Source organism: Falco rusticolus, chromosome Z (genome assembly GCF_015220075.1).
Source record: "Falco rusticolus isolate bFalRus1 chromosome Z, bFalRus1.pri, whole genome shotgun sequence".
In the NCBI taxonomy this organism is placed as follows: Eukaryota; Metazoa; Chordata; class Aves; order Falconiformes; family Falconidae; genus Falco; species Falco rusticolus.
In genome coordinates this window covers 11,275,408-11,292,840 of record NC_051210.1, presented here as the reverse complement: position 1 = coordinate 11,292,840, position 17,433 = coordinate 11,275,408, and the positions used below count along the sequence as shown (strand labels likewise).

General features: G+C 43.0%; 2 protein-coding genes across 2 annotated transcripts in view; one reads left to right on the top strand and one right to left on the bottom strand.

Annotated features, from left to right (window-relative positions):
* Positions 1-7,315, top strand: part of SNX30 (sorting nexin family member 30) — a 50,174-nt gene extending 42,859 nt beyond the window's left edge. Inside the window, exons 8-9 of the mRNA XM_037373585.1 lie at positions 93-245; positions 2,081-7,315. Coding sequence (XP_037229482.1) covers positions 93-245; positions 2,081-2,140 — 213 coding nt within the window. The 3' untranslated portion in view covers positions 2,141-7,315. The remainder of the gene's footprint in view (positions 1-92; positions 246-2,080) is intronic.
* Positions 7,316-7,602: 287 nt separating this feature from the next.
* On the bottom strand, positions 7,603-15,910 carry SLC46A2 (solute carrier family 46 member 2). The gene is made up of 4 exons (XM_037374606.1): positions 14,546-15,910; positions 12,923-13,006; positions 10,320-10,476; positions 7,603-8,831 (listed from the first exon to the last, which is right to left on the bottom strand). The coding sequence occupies exons 1-4, from the start codon at positions 15,612-15,614 to the stop codon at positions 8,774-8,776; spliced, it is 1,368 nt and encodes a 455-aa protein (XP_037230503.1). The 5' UTR covers positions 15,615-15,910; the 3' UTR covers positions 7,603-8,773.
* Between the last annotated feature and the right edge of the window lie 1,523 nt (positions 15,911-17,433).

Genomic DNA, 17,433 nt, shown 5'->3' with positions numbered 1-17,433 from the left:
TTCCTCTGTAGCTTTGCTCAGTGAGCTTGAAGTTAAATTCATCAGTCTTGCATTCTCAGTGACAGTTTAAATTTTCATTTCTTTTGCTGCAGGTACCCACAGATGTTGAGACATGTCAAGACCGAGTAGAATGTTTCAATGCTGACTTGAAAGCAGATATGGAGAGATGGCAGAACAACAAAAGACAAGACTTTAGGCAGCTACTCATGGGGATGGCAGATAAAAACATCCAGTACTACGAGAAGGTACGTGGCGCTGCTGGAGCATTGACAGGAAAAAAAAAAATAGTCTGTTTTCCTCTGAGGTGGTGATAACTCTTCAGGAAAGCTTCACACTGTCCTGAAGGAAAGAGTCTTGGGCATCTAAATCAGTTCTCTAGTGCTGTGGAGGCTGCTGTTTGTCAGCAACTTGGTGTAATCTATTGAGTTGCTAGTCACGCTCAAGTGATCTGCATGAGACTAGTAGTCTTTTGCAAGGCAGCCCTGGGACAACATTTCATCCTGGGTGCTTGTCTGTCTTGCATTCTTGAATTGAACAAGCAACTGAGCAGCAGTAGTGGCAGTGAAAGACCAAAATGGCATGTTCTACGGATTCAACTAGACTAGAAAAATCTTGACTCTGCCTTTTGTAAACCAAACTACATGAGTTATTGTACATAAATGGATCCATATATAGATTACACTGTTACACATAAATTAGTCTAATCTCTGTCCCTTTGTGCGTAGTTCTGTCCTTTGTATGCTGGTCTTGGAAATACCTAGTCATGTTCCTCTGCCCTTTTTCAGCTGGTGCATTTTTACCTGAGATTCAGTGTCAGACTTTGGGTGAAATAATTTGACATTTAACTGTGTATGCTGCCAGCCTAGTTTTGCTTCATGCTAGGACAGTGCTGCCCAATGCAGTGCTTGATATATTAAACACTAATAGGCTTATGCATGGTGGCATACTCCCATCCTCTTACCTGTTGTATTTTTTCCACATCTACTTTACAAACTTCTTCCTGTGCTAGGTTACCTCTCTATGCAATGTTAATATGCACTTTCTTTGCCCCTTCAAATGTCTGTCTAGTCACACAGAACTTTCTTCACCCTGATGTCCTCTTCTGAGGCTGCTGTGGACGTGTGTGGGGATATAAAAGACTCCACTGAACGTCCAGCAGTGCCTCTGCAATTGATGGTTAAATCTGTACATCTGGCTCTGCTCTTAGTTGCAGCAAGGAAGCTTTTTGGTAGGGAAGTGTCTTAACAGCTTCAGCACACACAACTAGAAATACTCCATTCACCTGCAGTACAGTGAGCAAGATTAGAATGAATATGGTTGACAACAGTGACTTGTGGATATAAGATCTGGAGATGTTTGCCCATTCTGAATTTGATTTTGTGTTTCTAATATGTATTCCAGTCTGTATTTGTCCAGTTTTATTTCTGGACTGTACACGGTTGGAGGACAGTAATTATACTTACTCCAGTCCTTGTGCTGTGTATACATGTCTGGGGAGATGACTCCAAAGCCAGTAGTGACTTTCTCGAATCTAGACTCTGCATTTATTTTACTGTACCAGGCTCTACCAGTTCATCATGTCCCCGAGATGTACTAGAGTGCACTGTGTCTCTGAACTGATTTCCCTAAATGCAAGGGATTTTTCAAGTAAGTTAGCTGGAGGTAGCCTATGATAGCTGTTATGTCCATATCAGCCCTCCTCAGCAGTTATACCACAAAGATGTGAATTTCTACTAGAAACAGTTTGTCTGCTTAGCTGAAAGCTGTGGTGTTCTTCAGCTTAGAAGAATCTAGTTTGATATTTGAAAATCCTGGGTATTCTAATGATCTTTAATTGCTTGGGCCAGCTGGATGAGTTTGGAAAGCTTTAATTTGTTTTCCTTGTTTGGAAATGGTAGCTATTCTTTCTGAACACTTTCTTGCTGTTTGAGTTTCCAGTATTTTTCCCCCTTCTGTAATAATCTATAAAGACCTAGCTAGCCTTTCTTGAACTTGCGTTCTGTTGGTCTGGAAAGGTTGGCCAAAAGTTACAAGAACTAAGATACAATCCGTTGTTTAAAATGTTTGTTTCTTTCTTCAGTGCCTTACAGCGTGGGAGTCAATTATACCACTATTGCAAGACAAGCCAGAGACCAAATAAGACGTACATTCATGGACAGCCTAGTGCTTCTGTGCTCAGTACCACCAGACATACTGGAACTGTATGAAGGACTCCTTTTGTCAAGTTAACTGAAATGCCAGCTGCACTTAGGCTGGAACAGATGCTCTGAAAACTATTTGAATTTTTCCTCACTTTCTGTGTTTAAATTGGGGTATGTTTCATCTTTTTCAGTTATCTTGAATGGTTCCTTCTTTATCCTATGGAGTGATTGGGGGTTCGTAGTGGAAGTGCACGGGGATCTTGATAAAACTTACCTCTTTAGCCTGGAAGGAACTGATGAGTGGAACACTAAAAAGATGAAAATAAAACTCTACTGCAAGGTGCCAAATGACATCTTTACCATTCTGTTTTGTTTGCTTTAAAAATAAAAGATAATTATTCCTATGATACAGTACTCCCTAACCAATCCTTATCCCTTTTTTTGGATGGGCAGGGAAAGGCTGGAAACAAATATTTTCTGTTTTACAACCACCCATATGCTCCCACCAAATAAAATGGTTTCTGGAGACTTTCTGTGTGGGAGTTGGGCTGGTCCCAGGCAGAACACAGCAACATGACCTGCAGGGAGCCTGTGATGCAAGCATGAACTGTGGTTTTTGTGAGTGTGGCATGCTGTTGGTTCATACTGAGTATCCTTGTTTACCTTGGTGATTATAAAGTAATGTCAGTTGACTGAAGCGTATTTGTGACTGACGTGGGGATCAAAATATGGGCCTAGCTGCAGGAGTGAGTTGAACAGCAGCCTTTCAGGGTGCATGGGAACGGTGGAAGCAAGTACAAGTCTTTAGTGTAGTTTTTTCCTAAAGCTAGCTCTGGAAATTGCGTAGTAGAATTCTCTTGGTCTATGCTTTAAATGCTTTTTGGGATTTTTTTTTTCTGAACTAGAGCCACTTTAGGCTTGGTCACTTAAGGTGCTTGTTGTAGTAAAGGTGGAACTCTGCTTTCTCTCCCCATGTTTTTTTTTTGCAGCAGCCGACAGCCAAAGTGTGTCAAACGCTTGCATCCACCAAGCACCATTGTGTGTGAAACTTGCCTTAAATAGGTTGGTGGGGGTAGATTGGTACCCTGTTAGATACAGAGTTCACACCTGTCCCTACTGAATCACGTGGCAAGTCTTTTAAGACTACTTCTGGTACAGATCTATTTTCTCAGTAGTTCTTGCTGGTCTTTAGAAATGTAACTGCTGTTGCAAGTCCCTTTTTTCCCTTTCTCTTGCAGTCCAACCTCAAGTATTGGTGTTAATGGCCTTAGGAATGCTGCTTAGGATTCCCTGGGTCCCAGAGTCTTGATTTAACAGCATGCAGATAAATTCTTTTAACCATCCTAAGTGAGGGGGATTGGGGCTAATATCAGTGTAATATTGGGATCTGAGGGAATAAATAACTCTGAGCACTTACTGCTAAACTTGAATGACTACTTGATTTCTGGCAACTTTCTTGCAAAAAATATGGGCAGCTTTTGTCTTCTCCTTGACAGCCTACAGATACCAGTCTGGTTTGGATTTCGTCCCTTCGTAAACCCCAAGTACACCTGAAGCCCCCTTATTCAGCTTGGTGGCTTTATAACAACTTTCAAGATGAGTTATTGCAGCAATGTGGCAGCTGTCAGGCTAATGAAACAATGCTCTCTGGCTACAAAAGTCAAGTTTAAGGCATTTTTAAAAGGTCTTCCTTTTTGACTCAGCCTCCACTGAAGCTCTGTGGTTCTAAACAAACTATGCTTTTTGGTTTAAGCTCATAGTTTGCCAATACACACTGACGTGGTGTAAATGAGAACTCTGCTTTAAGTTGCTGTTAGGTCCAGAATGACAAACTACTGTTATGAAAAGGAAGCGCTTAAGGGGATCATCTTGAAGCAGTAACCATGTGTTTTCCTCAGTCTTTCCCTTCTAAAATAAGCACTTGCCTACCATTTAACAGTCTGACCTTCATGGTTACAGTCTTTCCAGTTTCCCACAAACTGAGATCAACATGCTTTTTTTTGAGCTGGTTCCTGTGTAGTAAGTGGAATTTTGTCATTGACTCTGTAACATCACTGGGAGCCAAGCAAAATGTAATTTGAACTAATATGTAGACAGTCTACCTATTTTTTTATAAGGTAAAAGTGAAAGATGAGTAGAAAGGATGGTGGGTTTTTTTCCCTACAGCTGAGTAGGTTTCATGTAATGCCTTACACACATTTTTTATGTCAGACTGAAGTGTGGGTATTTGTTCTGGGGGATTTAGGAACTGACATCACAGATGTTCATGAGAAACATAAAAGGCAATGGAAAGTATCAAGTGAAATTCAAATCAACATGTAACGGTTGAGGCTGGAGCTGCTGGAGATTAGCTTAAATTTTCTTTAATCTGATGCCACTGAATCTGTGGCATGGTTCTTATGCTTTGGATGAGGACTAGTTTTTTTAATTTTGGGTAAATCCCTTTCTGGCTAAGCTGTTGGAAGTCAGGCATGCTTTGCACCTCCCTGTTGGAGTTATGTGGCTCTGTGGCACCTGCAAGTTGATTTGGAGTGGTTGGAATGTGCACCTTGGGTTGTGGCCACCAGTAGGATTTCTTACGTGATCTGGAACACTAAAACCTTTTAAGCCCCTACAAAGGAACGAAAACTTAACATTCAGAAGAGGAGTCCTCTGCAAGAATTGGTGCTGTATAAGAAGGGTGTTTAGTGATGGGTCTCCCAGCTCCGATGGCCTGCGGAGGAGTCTCTTTTTATAAAGAGCTGCTGTAAATCACTAGGTAACTGTGGGAGAGGCTGTGAGGTGTGGGGAGGATCTTAACTGTGAGGTTTGGGGCAGCAATGCCCAACAGGAGAACTACAAAATAGTGGGAAACTCCTGTAAGATGTAGTGACACTTAAAGAGTGTACTTAATTGCTGCTAGTGGGAGGTTGAAATATGAACGGTTAGTGAAACTCCTGATATGTTATCCTGTAATTCTTACAGAATAGGAGTCTCTCCTTTGGATGGCCCAAACCTTGTATGTGGAAAGTAAAAAGGTGTTGGTGAAGTGAAGCAGGAGTAGTGTGGGAATCTCATCTCTGAATAACTTCTTGATTGTTCCATCACTTAAGGTCACTGTCTACACATGCACTAAAATGATGTCAAAAGTCATTAGCTGCACTTTCTATGAGCCTATGTAACATGTGGGTCCTTCAACAGTCCTTAAATTAGCTGAATTTTCCTTGTAATCCATAGCCGGACCAAGTTCCCTCTCAGGATTCACTGCTGTCCTGGTTACTTCTGTGTGATTTCTGGGATGGTTTTTTTTTCTCTGAACTGGCACCAGCACAATAAAGAAGCACTGAGATCTTGTTTTCATGCTCAGTAATGAACTGTGCATTGTTCATACCTTATCTTTACCAGGTTCTGACTCTTGCAATAAACACAGATGTTGAAACAATTATTTCAGGTATCTATTGAAAAATGAAAATTTAATAGGTGCAGCCCTAAAGACACGAACTTTTTTGAGTTGTATTGAATTAACTGTATTCTTCACTGGAGTCTACTTGGAGTTTTGTCGCACTGACATGTGCGGAGGATGGAGTGGTGGGTTAAGCAGTAGAAAGAAACATCTGCAAAGCATGAGTTGCAGAGATGTTTCTGCTGGAGGTACTGTGAGGTAGCCTTGCAGCAGTGGCTCTGCATAACCTCTTTGTGATGCATATTGCTTCAGGCGTTGGTCCTGCAGATGACAAGGTACAAAACAATTCCCTCCCAACCCACCAGGGTCTGTTCAGTGTTTTAACAGGAGCCGTGTTTTTGTTAAAACTTGCACAATTTAGCTTGAGTGTGATTAACATTGCAGACTGTTTAAAATCCTGGTGCTGATAACCACTGAGCAAAATTGCATAGACTAAACTAGCTCACTAGATGTTCAGCCTTCTTAAATTCTGAAGGTAGAACAGTCTTTCTGTTGATATGTTAACTTATACTACAACAACCAATAAACAGGGAAAAGGGGATCTTTTTTTAAGGTAGGGGAGTTGCTACCACTTCCCAGATTTATTTTTTTTTTTGTAATTTGAAACTGGGGATCACAGGAATAAACTTGCCTTTTGGCAGTGTGAATGTTGCATTTTAAACTTTCTGGGAGTGCTTTTGAACCAATTTTACAGAATAAAATGGTAATGCTTAATTCTGTGCTTAGCACTTTGAAGTATTGCTGGGTATCTGACTTTTACAAAGTACTCCGTAATGAGCTGGGCTGGTTTTTAAGGTTGTGTGGCTAAGGCACAGTACTTGTGCAGAAAATAATGTGCTTCCCAAAAAGGCATAAGTAGATCACCTGTGTGTAAGTGGCATGCTAAAACGTTAAAGGGTAGTCACTGTCCTAGACTACTTTGAAGGCCTTAGTATTCTATGCTTTGCAGCTAAACCCATTTCCTTAACTCTGCTGCTGAGATATGTATCCATACCGTCAGATCAAGCAGCAAGGGTTGGGGCCGGTGCCACATTCCCACAGCACAGGAGGGCAGACAGCAGAGGGACAGTCTCATGGTAGCAAACAGTCAAAGGGCTTTTGTCTTTAGTATATGAAAATAAAGCAGCACCGTCCTTGTTCTCTTTTGCTCTGTGACTGCATCCCTCTGTCCCTCCTTAAGGTTTGGAGAGTTGGGCCGTGCAGGAGGTAAACTGGCTGTGAGTGGAGGTGGATCTCATCCCCCCTCCTTGTGAAGGTGTCAGTACTGGGGACCAAAATGATGCTGGCTCATTGCCCAGTCTCCTCTGCTTTCAACCTCTTCAAACCCACTCACAGGATCTAGTCACTGTTCATGCCATTAAAAACCAAAATGAAAGCTGTGAAAAGACTTGTCTGTGTGAATTAGCTAGTAAACAATTGAAAAATAGGAAGGAGGCTTTTGTTTCCTGCATTTGACCAAATCTGGCAACTGTGCTCTTGTTCAGACTCGCAGACTAGGAAGTGTTGTCTTGCCTTCTGGTGCTGGCATGTTTCTATACTCTTTCATGTATCTCTGTATAAATATACTTTGTGTGTTTACTATGGAACTAGTATTGATGGACAAAAACACTTTGAGGTAAAACTGTTTGTAATTCTCTATTAGTGTGTACATTTTTTTAAGATGCGCCATTTGTTTACCTCAATTAATTTAATGGAATGGACCAATAAATGTATTAAATGACGACTCCTTTACCTAGAATATAAAGTTTCATTTTTTTTTGCAGCCTTTGCCGTTGAAATGTGTGCACTCATTTTGTTGGGCAGCTCATCATACTGCAGAAATACTTCTCCCTTAAGATTTTGTTCCACTGCTGATTTAATTAAAAAGTAATCTGTTGCTGTAGTACATCTGGTGTTACTCAAAAGTGAAGCCTGGAGCTGAGGAGAGATTGGGGGGGTGGGAGGGGTGGGAGCAGGCCAGTGAAGGAAACGGGTGATAAGGGTGGCAGCAACTTCCTCAGAATAAAGGGTTGCCGAGTGAGCAATCAGCCTCTACTTGTTGCATCCTGGGCTTGAAATGAAGCTGCCTGATTTGCTTCCAGTTTATTTCAGTTACTGAAGGGCTTTTAACTTGCCTTTACTTAGCCCAGGATCTTGGAAGCCACTTACATGCTAATTGAAGTAACAAGATTTAAGACAAGAGAGTAAGTCCTGATCCCTCTGGAGCATGCCAGCCTTTTGAATCGTGTTTGACTTTAGCTAACATCATCTCATGCTAGTTGCTGTATTGTCTGAGGTTGCCTTTGGTAGGGGTTTCACCCCAGCATAAAGCTGGGGTAACAAGCTGACTGTTAACGGGTGTCAGTATCCCTACATCTTTGTGAAGCCTGTAGAAGTAGTGTGCTGCTGTTACCTGTTCTTAACGTGTTACAGGAGTAGTACATCCTGGTGATGTGAGTTGAAATGCCAGTATCAGCCCTTAAGTTGTAGGTGGCCTCCCATGAACTCTGTTGAAGCACTGCCAGGGACAGTAGGACAATCCTCCAGAAGTCAGGGGCACGAACATCTGTTCAGGAGTGTTTTATTGTAGGGATTACCAAAAATGTCTTAATCTTACATATTTTTTTTACAGTGGTATTTCTGTATTTAGCGGTCTTCTGCATAACATTGATCATCAGCTGGGCTGACACATCTTCCGTAGCACTTGGAGAGCAGGTGTGCCCTGCTGGCAACTGTGCATGTGCAGCACACAGCTTGTGGACCCCTGCTTCATCAGCCAAAGTCAGAACTGCCCTGAGGTTTCTGAATGAACAGACAAAAAGGAACTAATGGAAAACTGATCTTCTGCTTTCCTCTTCCACATTGAATGATGAGTCTAGAAACACTTATTATTTTTCTACCCTGTTCGTGTCCCTCTGCACTACTGCTAACCAGCCCAGCAGGAAAGCAAATGATCTCAAGATTGCTGGTGTGCAGTAGCCAATGCACATACTCTGCAAGACTATGTACTGTAGAAATCTCAAGGCACACTTCTTTGTCCTGGGTGAGCTCGGTGGCTGAGAGGCTGTGGCATGCTGTGAAATGGAAACAAAGTAAGATGCTTCCTGTAATGATGATAACCGTGGGGACTAACGCTTGGCAAACCTTCCGCTGTGTGGTAGCTCAGAGAGCTGACAAAAAGCAAAAGATGCTTTAGCTGGTACAGCCTCTGTCACTTGGTCAGAATCTCAAGGGAGCCAGTGGTTGAACGTTGTTTGATGGCCACAATGCTGTAAAGAGCAATAAAAATGCAGGTTACAAGAGAGCTAGCAAGCTGCTTTTTCAAATTAGTTTGCTTTTTTTCCCATCAGTTCTTTAGGTTAAACTTTGCTGAAGCATCTGGATCTAGCTGTGTGCTTGCATGATTCCTCTCAAGGATCTGCCAGCCTCTCTCTAAGTTACTTTTGTGTACAAGCAAGCGCTGTTTGTCATCTTTCAGACTTAAAAGTCTTAAGTTGTGATTGTGCTGATAATCGTGGTAAGTTCTATTTGGAGCCTGTATTAAAAAGCAGTTGAATAGCTAGCAGTGACTTGCTGTTAAAACAGCAGGGTTGTGCCTAAGAAGCAAGTCACTTGTGGCTGGAAAATACAAGGTAAGCAGAGCTGGGGAATGACGAGTGTGACGTAGTCTTTCCCACACTTCACACTTGTAGTACTGCTGACACCAAGTGTCAAATGTGTTCACAAGCCCAGAAAGCCTACGGTGCTCTGGATGAGGCAGAGCTGATGGTATAGGAGCTTTCTGTAGTGTTGCTTTTTCTTTTCCTATCTGAGTGATAACACTGAAGTTGGTATACATAGCAGAAAGTCTAAAAGCACTATTATTTTAAAAAAAATATATAGCAAAACTGGGCAAGAATTTTGCCTCGGATCAGACGTCAATCTAGACTAATACCTGCCTTATATATGAATGAAAATGTTGTTGCAGCATGGATTAAATACTGACATTATCCCTATTCATTTTAATATTCATACTAGAGGAGTCTTGCTGTTTCTAGTAATGCAATGAGCTGGAGTGTCTTGGAAGGGGGCGACAGTCGAAGTGGGATATGGAGGGAGATTCTTCAAAAAATCTGGAAGAGTAGGTGGAGCTGCTGTTTCAGCTTTCTCTCTTCAAATAAAGCTGGTTTTGTGCTTAAAACTTGTTCTTGAAATTGCACCTCTCAGTCACTCTGTAGCTGTACAGTTGGGCAAATTCACTGGGATCAGAAAAATAACCATTTCCTTCAGTGTGGTAATGATTTTTCTTTGAAAGAAACACCCGAGGGAGACTCAGATTACTCTTTTCTATCACAATGAGTAAGTAACCTGTAATGGATTTTGTAAAAAATGTTTTACTTTGTGTGGGATTATTCCCTCATTCTACTGATTACTGTTTTCGCAATATCAAGCTCTACATTTGTGTGAAGACTTTGTCCCCTGGGGTTATCAGCTCTTAAACTCTGCCAAACATTCCTCCTACAGCAATTCATATTACATTAGACGAAAAAAGATCAAAAACATTGGTTAGATCACTTGCAGGTTTCATTCTTTGAATCTCCTTGATATTTGTCAACTCATTTCTGTGAGATTTTTTTCTACCGATCTTTGTTCCCCTGTTTTTAAATTTAAAGAATGTTTTATTTTTCTTATCTATATTACACACTTTAGACCTAGGATCAGGAAGCAAGGAGAAAATACTGTATGTCCTTTTGGACAAAACCCTTCCTATCCCTTACCTTAAAGGGAGGAGACTCAGGCAGCCAACTAGAAAAGACAAAATGAAACAGAAGCTGCTGTACCAGTTCAGTGTGTTTTGATAGATCTTGTTGTAGACTGTAGATGTCACTACTCCTGTCGTGACTAAAGACAACTGCAGCATGACAAACACCTTACCTGTAAAACATGAAAATAGTTTGTTACCAGGGAGAAAAAACCAGCTCTGGTACCTCCCTGACAAATGCAGGACCACCACTGTGTGGAAGAGCAATGTGGTCATTGCTTCGCAAGTGCCAGATGGCACAAGTTTGTATCTGCTTCTGTTCTACACCAGAATTAAATGACTTTTCTCTCTTTTAAGCATAGAAACTAGAAAATTATCTGCTTAAACAATCTAGATGTAGAGGTGGCTGCTTGGAAGAGCAGCAATGAACCGAACAATAAGTGCTCCTTTTCCTAGGAGGTAGAAAAGCAGTCTTGGGCTAACATCTTTAGGACAGGAGAGGTTTTTAGTTCAGAATCTGCTTCTGCCCAAAGCTGGAAGAGTGGTCCACTGGGTTAATGTGGTAACAATGACTGAAACTGGGAGGTGAATCTGATTTGTATCATGTTCAGGGCAGAGGAAAGACAGAAACTGAATCCTAGTTGCAACAGCCTTTTTTTGCTGAAGTGCACCCTTCCCTTTCTGTGATGGTAAATGGGAGAAGGGGAAGTAACCCAGCTCTGCCAGGACGTGCAAACTGGCAGCAAGGTCAGGGCTGCATGCCAAGCTTGCTGCCCTGGCAGTCTTCTCCAGCTGCAGAGCACTAGTGCAGCGCACCACCTCACTTCAGGAGGCAACACTGCTGTCAGGGAGCAAGGGCTGCTCTGCCGCCTGGGCCTCCTCAAGAGCTGGTCTGCTACTGTGATCAGGTACAGCCTGTATGGCTTGTGGTGGAGATGAAAAACTCTGTTATGATTAATAATCATGATTAATTTGGGGTGTGACCTATGGTGTTTGTAGAAGGTAGGTGAGACTGCTACAGAGCACACTGGGGAGCTGAAGTACGGAGGCCTAGCAACAGACCCTGAGCCAAAGCTGACTTCTAGGTGAACCCACCAACCTAACATTATCTATATTTAGTATCCAATCATTAGCAAAATAAGCATAATCATTAGTGAAATATGTATGATTATTAGTGAAAGATGTAGCTTAGATAAAATATAATCATTAATGAAGACACAGTGAGTGCGTCCTTGCTTAGAGGCGGGTGGACAAGGCTGTGAAACCAGATGTTTGGCTTTGTTTGGAAACTGGTGGTTAAAATTCAGTAGATAAAGGGAGCTCCCTTTGTTCCTCCCTGAGCCCTGGCCAGTCTTCGGTGGGATCTGGGAGTGAAACCAGATGTTTCTGCATTTGGAATGATGTGAGCTTGTTTATTCAACAGTATAAAAGCTGGACCCTCTTGCAGCAACTTTGGAGACCTCACCTATGAAGGGACGCCCTGCGTGGGACCTCTCAGTGCGGGGACAGGCTCTCCAAATCCTCGCTGCAGCAGGGGCTCCGCAGCGACTGCGGGTCTGGATCATGGTAATGTATTAGGGCAATTGGCAATGTATGTATCTTAATCACTGTACCTAACCGTGAGTAGTAATGATTGGGCACATTGCCTCGCTTATCTGTTCTATTGCTTGAATCAGGCTATCGTAGGCTAATCCTTTGTGTGCGTGTATATTGCCTTATTTTCTATGTTAATTTAAAATAAAACAGTAAATCAAGGTTATTTTCTGTATTGGGGTGTGTGTGTGCTATCTATTGACCCCGTTGGTTGGCAGAACAGGAGCACAAGCAGTAGGACCGAACTGGTAACAGAGCAGTGTTGTGTTCGTATGGCAGAAGGGAAAACGATGAAAGGATGGCTGTGGGAGCATGCTTGGAGGAGGCACGAGCAGTCATGGGCCTGAGCTGCTATTTGAATGCATGGCAGTCCCATCTGTTGTGTCTAAACCCAATGCACTGGGATAAAAATGGTAGCCTTCAATATGTTGTAAAATACATACATTTTACGATTTTCTAATATATTTTTAATAGAAAATAATTTCAGCTCCAGTTTACTAAAGAAAGTCAATTTTTATGCAAAGGCTATTTTTTGTTGGTTAAATCATGGTCAGGCTGGAACAAATTGCGAGGTAATGCTTGTAGATGTGTAGAGAACGTAACTGAAAAAAGAATCTATCCCTCCCAAAACTGGAAGTAAGAGCAGCCAAACATAAATGGTGTGAATATCATAGTGCTTCAACCCAACATCATCTTCTCTTGGTTTTCCTTGGAGTACTGTTGTTTTTGAGCAGCACCTCAGACACTTTCCTTACCTTTGAGCTGCATACCGATAGTAATCTGAAGCACGAGCTGAATATTTTGTGTAGATAAATGATGATGATGCAACCAAGGGTGAGAAATTTGGATGTGACAGTCTTGTCCTGCAAGTTTCTTAGCTCTTCCCTTCCCATTTGTGCTACCAGCTGTTCTGGTTTTATTACGCAAAGCACAGATTGCAGCAATAACTTACCTTTTGCTTTGTACCTTAGGCTGAATGGAGGGATTTGGGGTTTTTTTGATCAGTAAGGTAACCAAAGTACTTACCATAGGAGGATCCTTCAACGTGCTTGGATATCATGGACCTGATAGTTGGTAAGGGTATGAGGGCAAAAAGCATCACTGCCCGTGCTGCAATGCAATGAATATGTCATTATCATCTGTACCTTCAACAACCACTGCTTTTGAAGACCACATGCCTCTGGCTTGGGAGGGCCTTTGCTTCACCTTTTCTTGTCCCTTGAGTACCAGAAAGAGGTATAAATTTTTGGTAGGAGCGTAGAGTCTCACTTCATCCAAACGATGGTGGATAAGCCACCTATTGCTCCCACTAGCAGAGGTACTTTGCCCAAACCAGCTGTGGTCTATAGCAGAGTCCTCTGAGACCCTGAGGCTGACTTGAGTCTACCCAGCGGAGGGAGCACCCCATGCTATAGGGCTTTGGCAGATAACTTCATAACACTACAGCTGTTTTCTGTCTCAGTGCTTTTGGCTTGCAGTTTTTTAGGCTTTCTCTAGTATGGAAACTCTTAGGGAGCTGGAATTAACTTCCTGTCGGCAGAACCGGCCTCAGTGAAGACCTGGTCCATGTCTAGCGTACCAAGTTGTTACTGCAATGCAGGGAATAAGCATCCTGCAGTGTAGCAGCATGTATTCGTAGTGGACTCAATATTAAACAAGCATTTTTTATTTTATTTTTTTTATCTTTTGTTCCCTAGCCTGATTGCTTAAACAAAATATCACTCAATGTTTGCTTTAGTACGCAAGTATAATATCCTACCGTCTTTCCCTTTAGAATAATTTCCTTTGATTTTTCAATTTCTCATTCCCTGTAGGAGCAGACAGAAAAATCACTTCAGGCCATTTCTCTTAGATAATTTTCTCACTTGCAGAAGCAAAACCTCAAAGCCACGCAACACATGATACTCTGTCAGATATGAATAATCCATTTCACTGCCACAATGGATGCAGTTCTTGGGGTTTGTTTTCTGTGTTTCTGCAGAGGTTACCTCCCAGCAATAAACTTGCCTTTCCTTTATTGTGGGATGCTGCCTCATCTATTGTTACCTCTGTCATTTATGTAGTGCAAGGTTTGTACATGACATTATTATGATATTTTAGTTGCTAAAGCAGCTCCAGTGTTTCACTGTTAAGTTTCCTATTGGCTGTAAATACCTTAACGTAACAAAAATAAATCATACCTCAAGATGTTTGCTTAATAGGAAACCTTTGCCAATTTATTTCTGTTGTAGCCTTAAGCCTTTCCTCACAAGAAGCAAGTGCTTCCCATTAATGCAGCAGCGTTTTCCAACTAGTACAGGGAGCCAGCAACAATTCCCACTGCCCCGTGGTGTGAGCGTTGTTCCCCTGCTCAGATCCGGGTTATGATCAAGTGATGAATTACAAGTCAACTGACCTTAAACTAAGCCTCAGCAGGAGCGCATGCCTTATCTGGGTATTGTAGGGTGCTGAGTCTAAGAGTACAAAGGGAGATATGGGGAGAGGGGAATGATACTAAAGCTCTTTCGGAAATTGTTCCTGTGATGGTCTGCTTAGCTCCCTGCTCCCAAACTCCTGGTGAAGTAGTGAAAAAGCTCTCCTCCTGACACCAAAACACCCCAGCCCCTTTCTCAGGGTGCATTCACTTGTGCAACTGGCTGTTTGACTCACCGATGTAGAACATGAACGTCCACTGCATGAAGGCCATGATAAGGATGCCAGCGCTGAAGGATGCCACTCCAATCATGACCATAGTAATGTCCCTCAGGTATTTGGAGAACACAAATACCCCTAGGAAGCTGGTGACAAAGATCGCATACCCAGCAGCATTGCCATAGCCAATCTCCACGGCATTCCAACTTAAAGGCTCCCTGAGCAAGACGAGTGGGAGTACATTCATTGCACCAACCACAGCAAGGTCGTAGAGGACTGCTGCCACAAACAACAGGATGATGATGAGTTTTGAGGGGGATACTGAAGTGGAGCTGCCGCTCTCTGAAGGCTGGGAACTGCTTGCTGCTGCTACTCCTGTGTGGACTGGTAGCTGGCTGCCTACCTCCTCTGCACTCTTAGCTTTGGCTGAGCAGGAAGCTGCTGGCTTGGGGACTATCAGGACAAAAATGCTGTAGAGGAGGCAGAAAGCATAGCAAGCGATGCTGCAGCCCACCAGCACAGTGCCCTCTTGATAGTGGTCACTGAAGCCAACAAAGAGGTAGCCAGATGCCATGCTTCCAAGAAAGCCAGCAAGGCCATACACCAGCTCAATAATGGTGAGCCGCAGAGACCTCCTGCTCTCGGAGGACCCCAGGGATCCCAGAGCCATGATGCCTGCCCAGAGTGTGGTGAAACCGCCCATCAGCCCATCGAAGGCAGCAGCCCCATACATCACCTCTATCGGCCAGCCCAGCAGGAGCAGGAGGAGTAGGAGAGTTTTGGAACCCAAATAGCCAAGAAGAGGGAAGCAGATGGGGATCTTCCGATGCATCCTGTCCCCCAACTTGGACAAACCATAGGCTGACATCAAGGGACTCAGGCCCAGGACTATGTTGTAGATGATATAAAAATTAGAGATAGCCTTCTGCTGAGCATCTTCCAATGCATGTGAAGGAGTGGTGGTGTTGGTCTGGTTGTAGTAGTTCTTCACCACCAGCAACAGTGCCGTGTCATAGAAGGCGCTGGCCACTTGGGAACCTGCGACCACTGGCTCAATCCATGTCCTCATCACCGTCACCCCCACCATGCTGCTGGCAACTGCCTCTTCCTGGGAACGGCTGTTGTCAAGTAGAAGCGCGGGAGGAAGGGCTCTTCAGAAGCTCAGCTCTGGACACATGCTTGGAGAGGAGCAGTGGAGGTAAAAACCAAAGTCTGACTGGCTGCACAGAAGCAGAGAGTTGTGCAAGAGATGATCTGGCTGGGAGGGTATTTGCACCTCACCTTGCTACGTATATGCATGCCTGCATATCCTTGTGCTGCTCTGATCTTCAGCCCACACACGAGAGACTTCTGTACAGCTGGAGAACGCCCTGCACTTGCCGACTGCTGCTGCTTCTCTTCCTGGTACAATTTCAAGAGTCAGATGACCCAGGAGGATTTCTCTCTTCCAGTTTAGGAAGTGAAAATGCCATGACCAAGTACTTGCTGCAATTTGGGGTGGTGATTTGTTTGTTTGGGCTTGGTTTTTGGTTGTGGGTTTTTTTTTTCCTTTTGACACCCTTCATATGTCAGAGGACTCTCAAGGTGACTGCAGGGTCGAGGGATGGCTGTGTGCTTTTTTTGTCAGGTAATTTGTGAATTCCCCTTACTGCTAGCTCTTTTTCCTTTCTCCTACATAAATATGTTGTTGGCTCTTCTTGCTTTTACCTGATACTGTCTGCTCTGTTGCTGCATCGTGCCCCTTATGTCATTGTTTCAGTAACACAGTCAGGAAATTACACCAAAAAGAAATTAAAAGGGAAAAAGCCTATTTTGGAAACCAGCCTCCCACTGCTGCTACTTTGCCTGCTATGTCCTTTGGCTTTACAATGTGGGAATTTCCAAGAGGAGGAGAAAAGTCCCAATTTACTCAAAGGCATAGGTGACTGCTCCACCCCAGTCATCAGCCAACTGAGCTGGAGGCTGAGGTGGATGGGAGCCCACCTCCAGGGAAGCATTTTCTAGTCTCAGCTTCTCAGGGCCGTGGCTGTGACTCTCTGCAGTTGCTGATGCCACATAAAGCTTTGCAGCTTGAAATCAGCCTCTGATTTTGCTGCTGCCCAAGGGGATCAAGCAAAACAACCCACCTCAAGTGGCTTTGGGTCCTTGCGGGCACAATGGTGTGGCTGGCCAGAGGCACAAGAAGTTCTTGGAGCAGGATATGGTGCAAGCAGGCCACCAGCTCCAAGGAAGATGCTTGTGGTCACAGCTGGAGGAAATACTTGGAGGATATTTGACAACCTCAAAAATGCTAACTTAAATGATAATGATCTCATTCTGCAATGGTTTAGTGAATCATAACAAGCAGGATAACAATCTGTTCTATGGAGAGTTATAATGATTACTTTAAAAAATAAATTAATGATTAATTTGCAAGAACAATGTTAAAACCTCTAACTGTTGCACTCTTGATTCAGGTGACATTTACCGAGTGCCTGTGAACTCCTGGCTCAAGAGTTTAATTTTTAACACTCTTAGTTCAGTTGCGCAATATTTTTTGGTTTATATTTCAATTCAAGGAAAAAGGGTCCCATGAACTAGGAGGGAAAAGAGTGGTGAATGGACTGCTAGAATGATTTGTGGTTTCACCAGAGAGTTTGGTTTTTTGTCAGGCCAAAAGACTCCAAGTCATCTGTGAAATGTAATATGGCTTGTTCCAACAGCTGGCTTTTTTTCTCCCTGATTTTCTGCAAAATGTGTCTAGTTTCTTTAGTTTTTATTCAGAAGCGGGACAAATCTTTTTCTCCAAACCCTGGAGTATTTCCAGAGGATGAAAATTCCAGACAGCCTTACTGAAAACCCCAAAGCATCAGCCTGTGACCAGTTAAATCAACAAACGCAACTAGAGGAACTGCCACATTTCACTT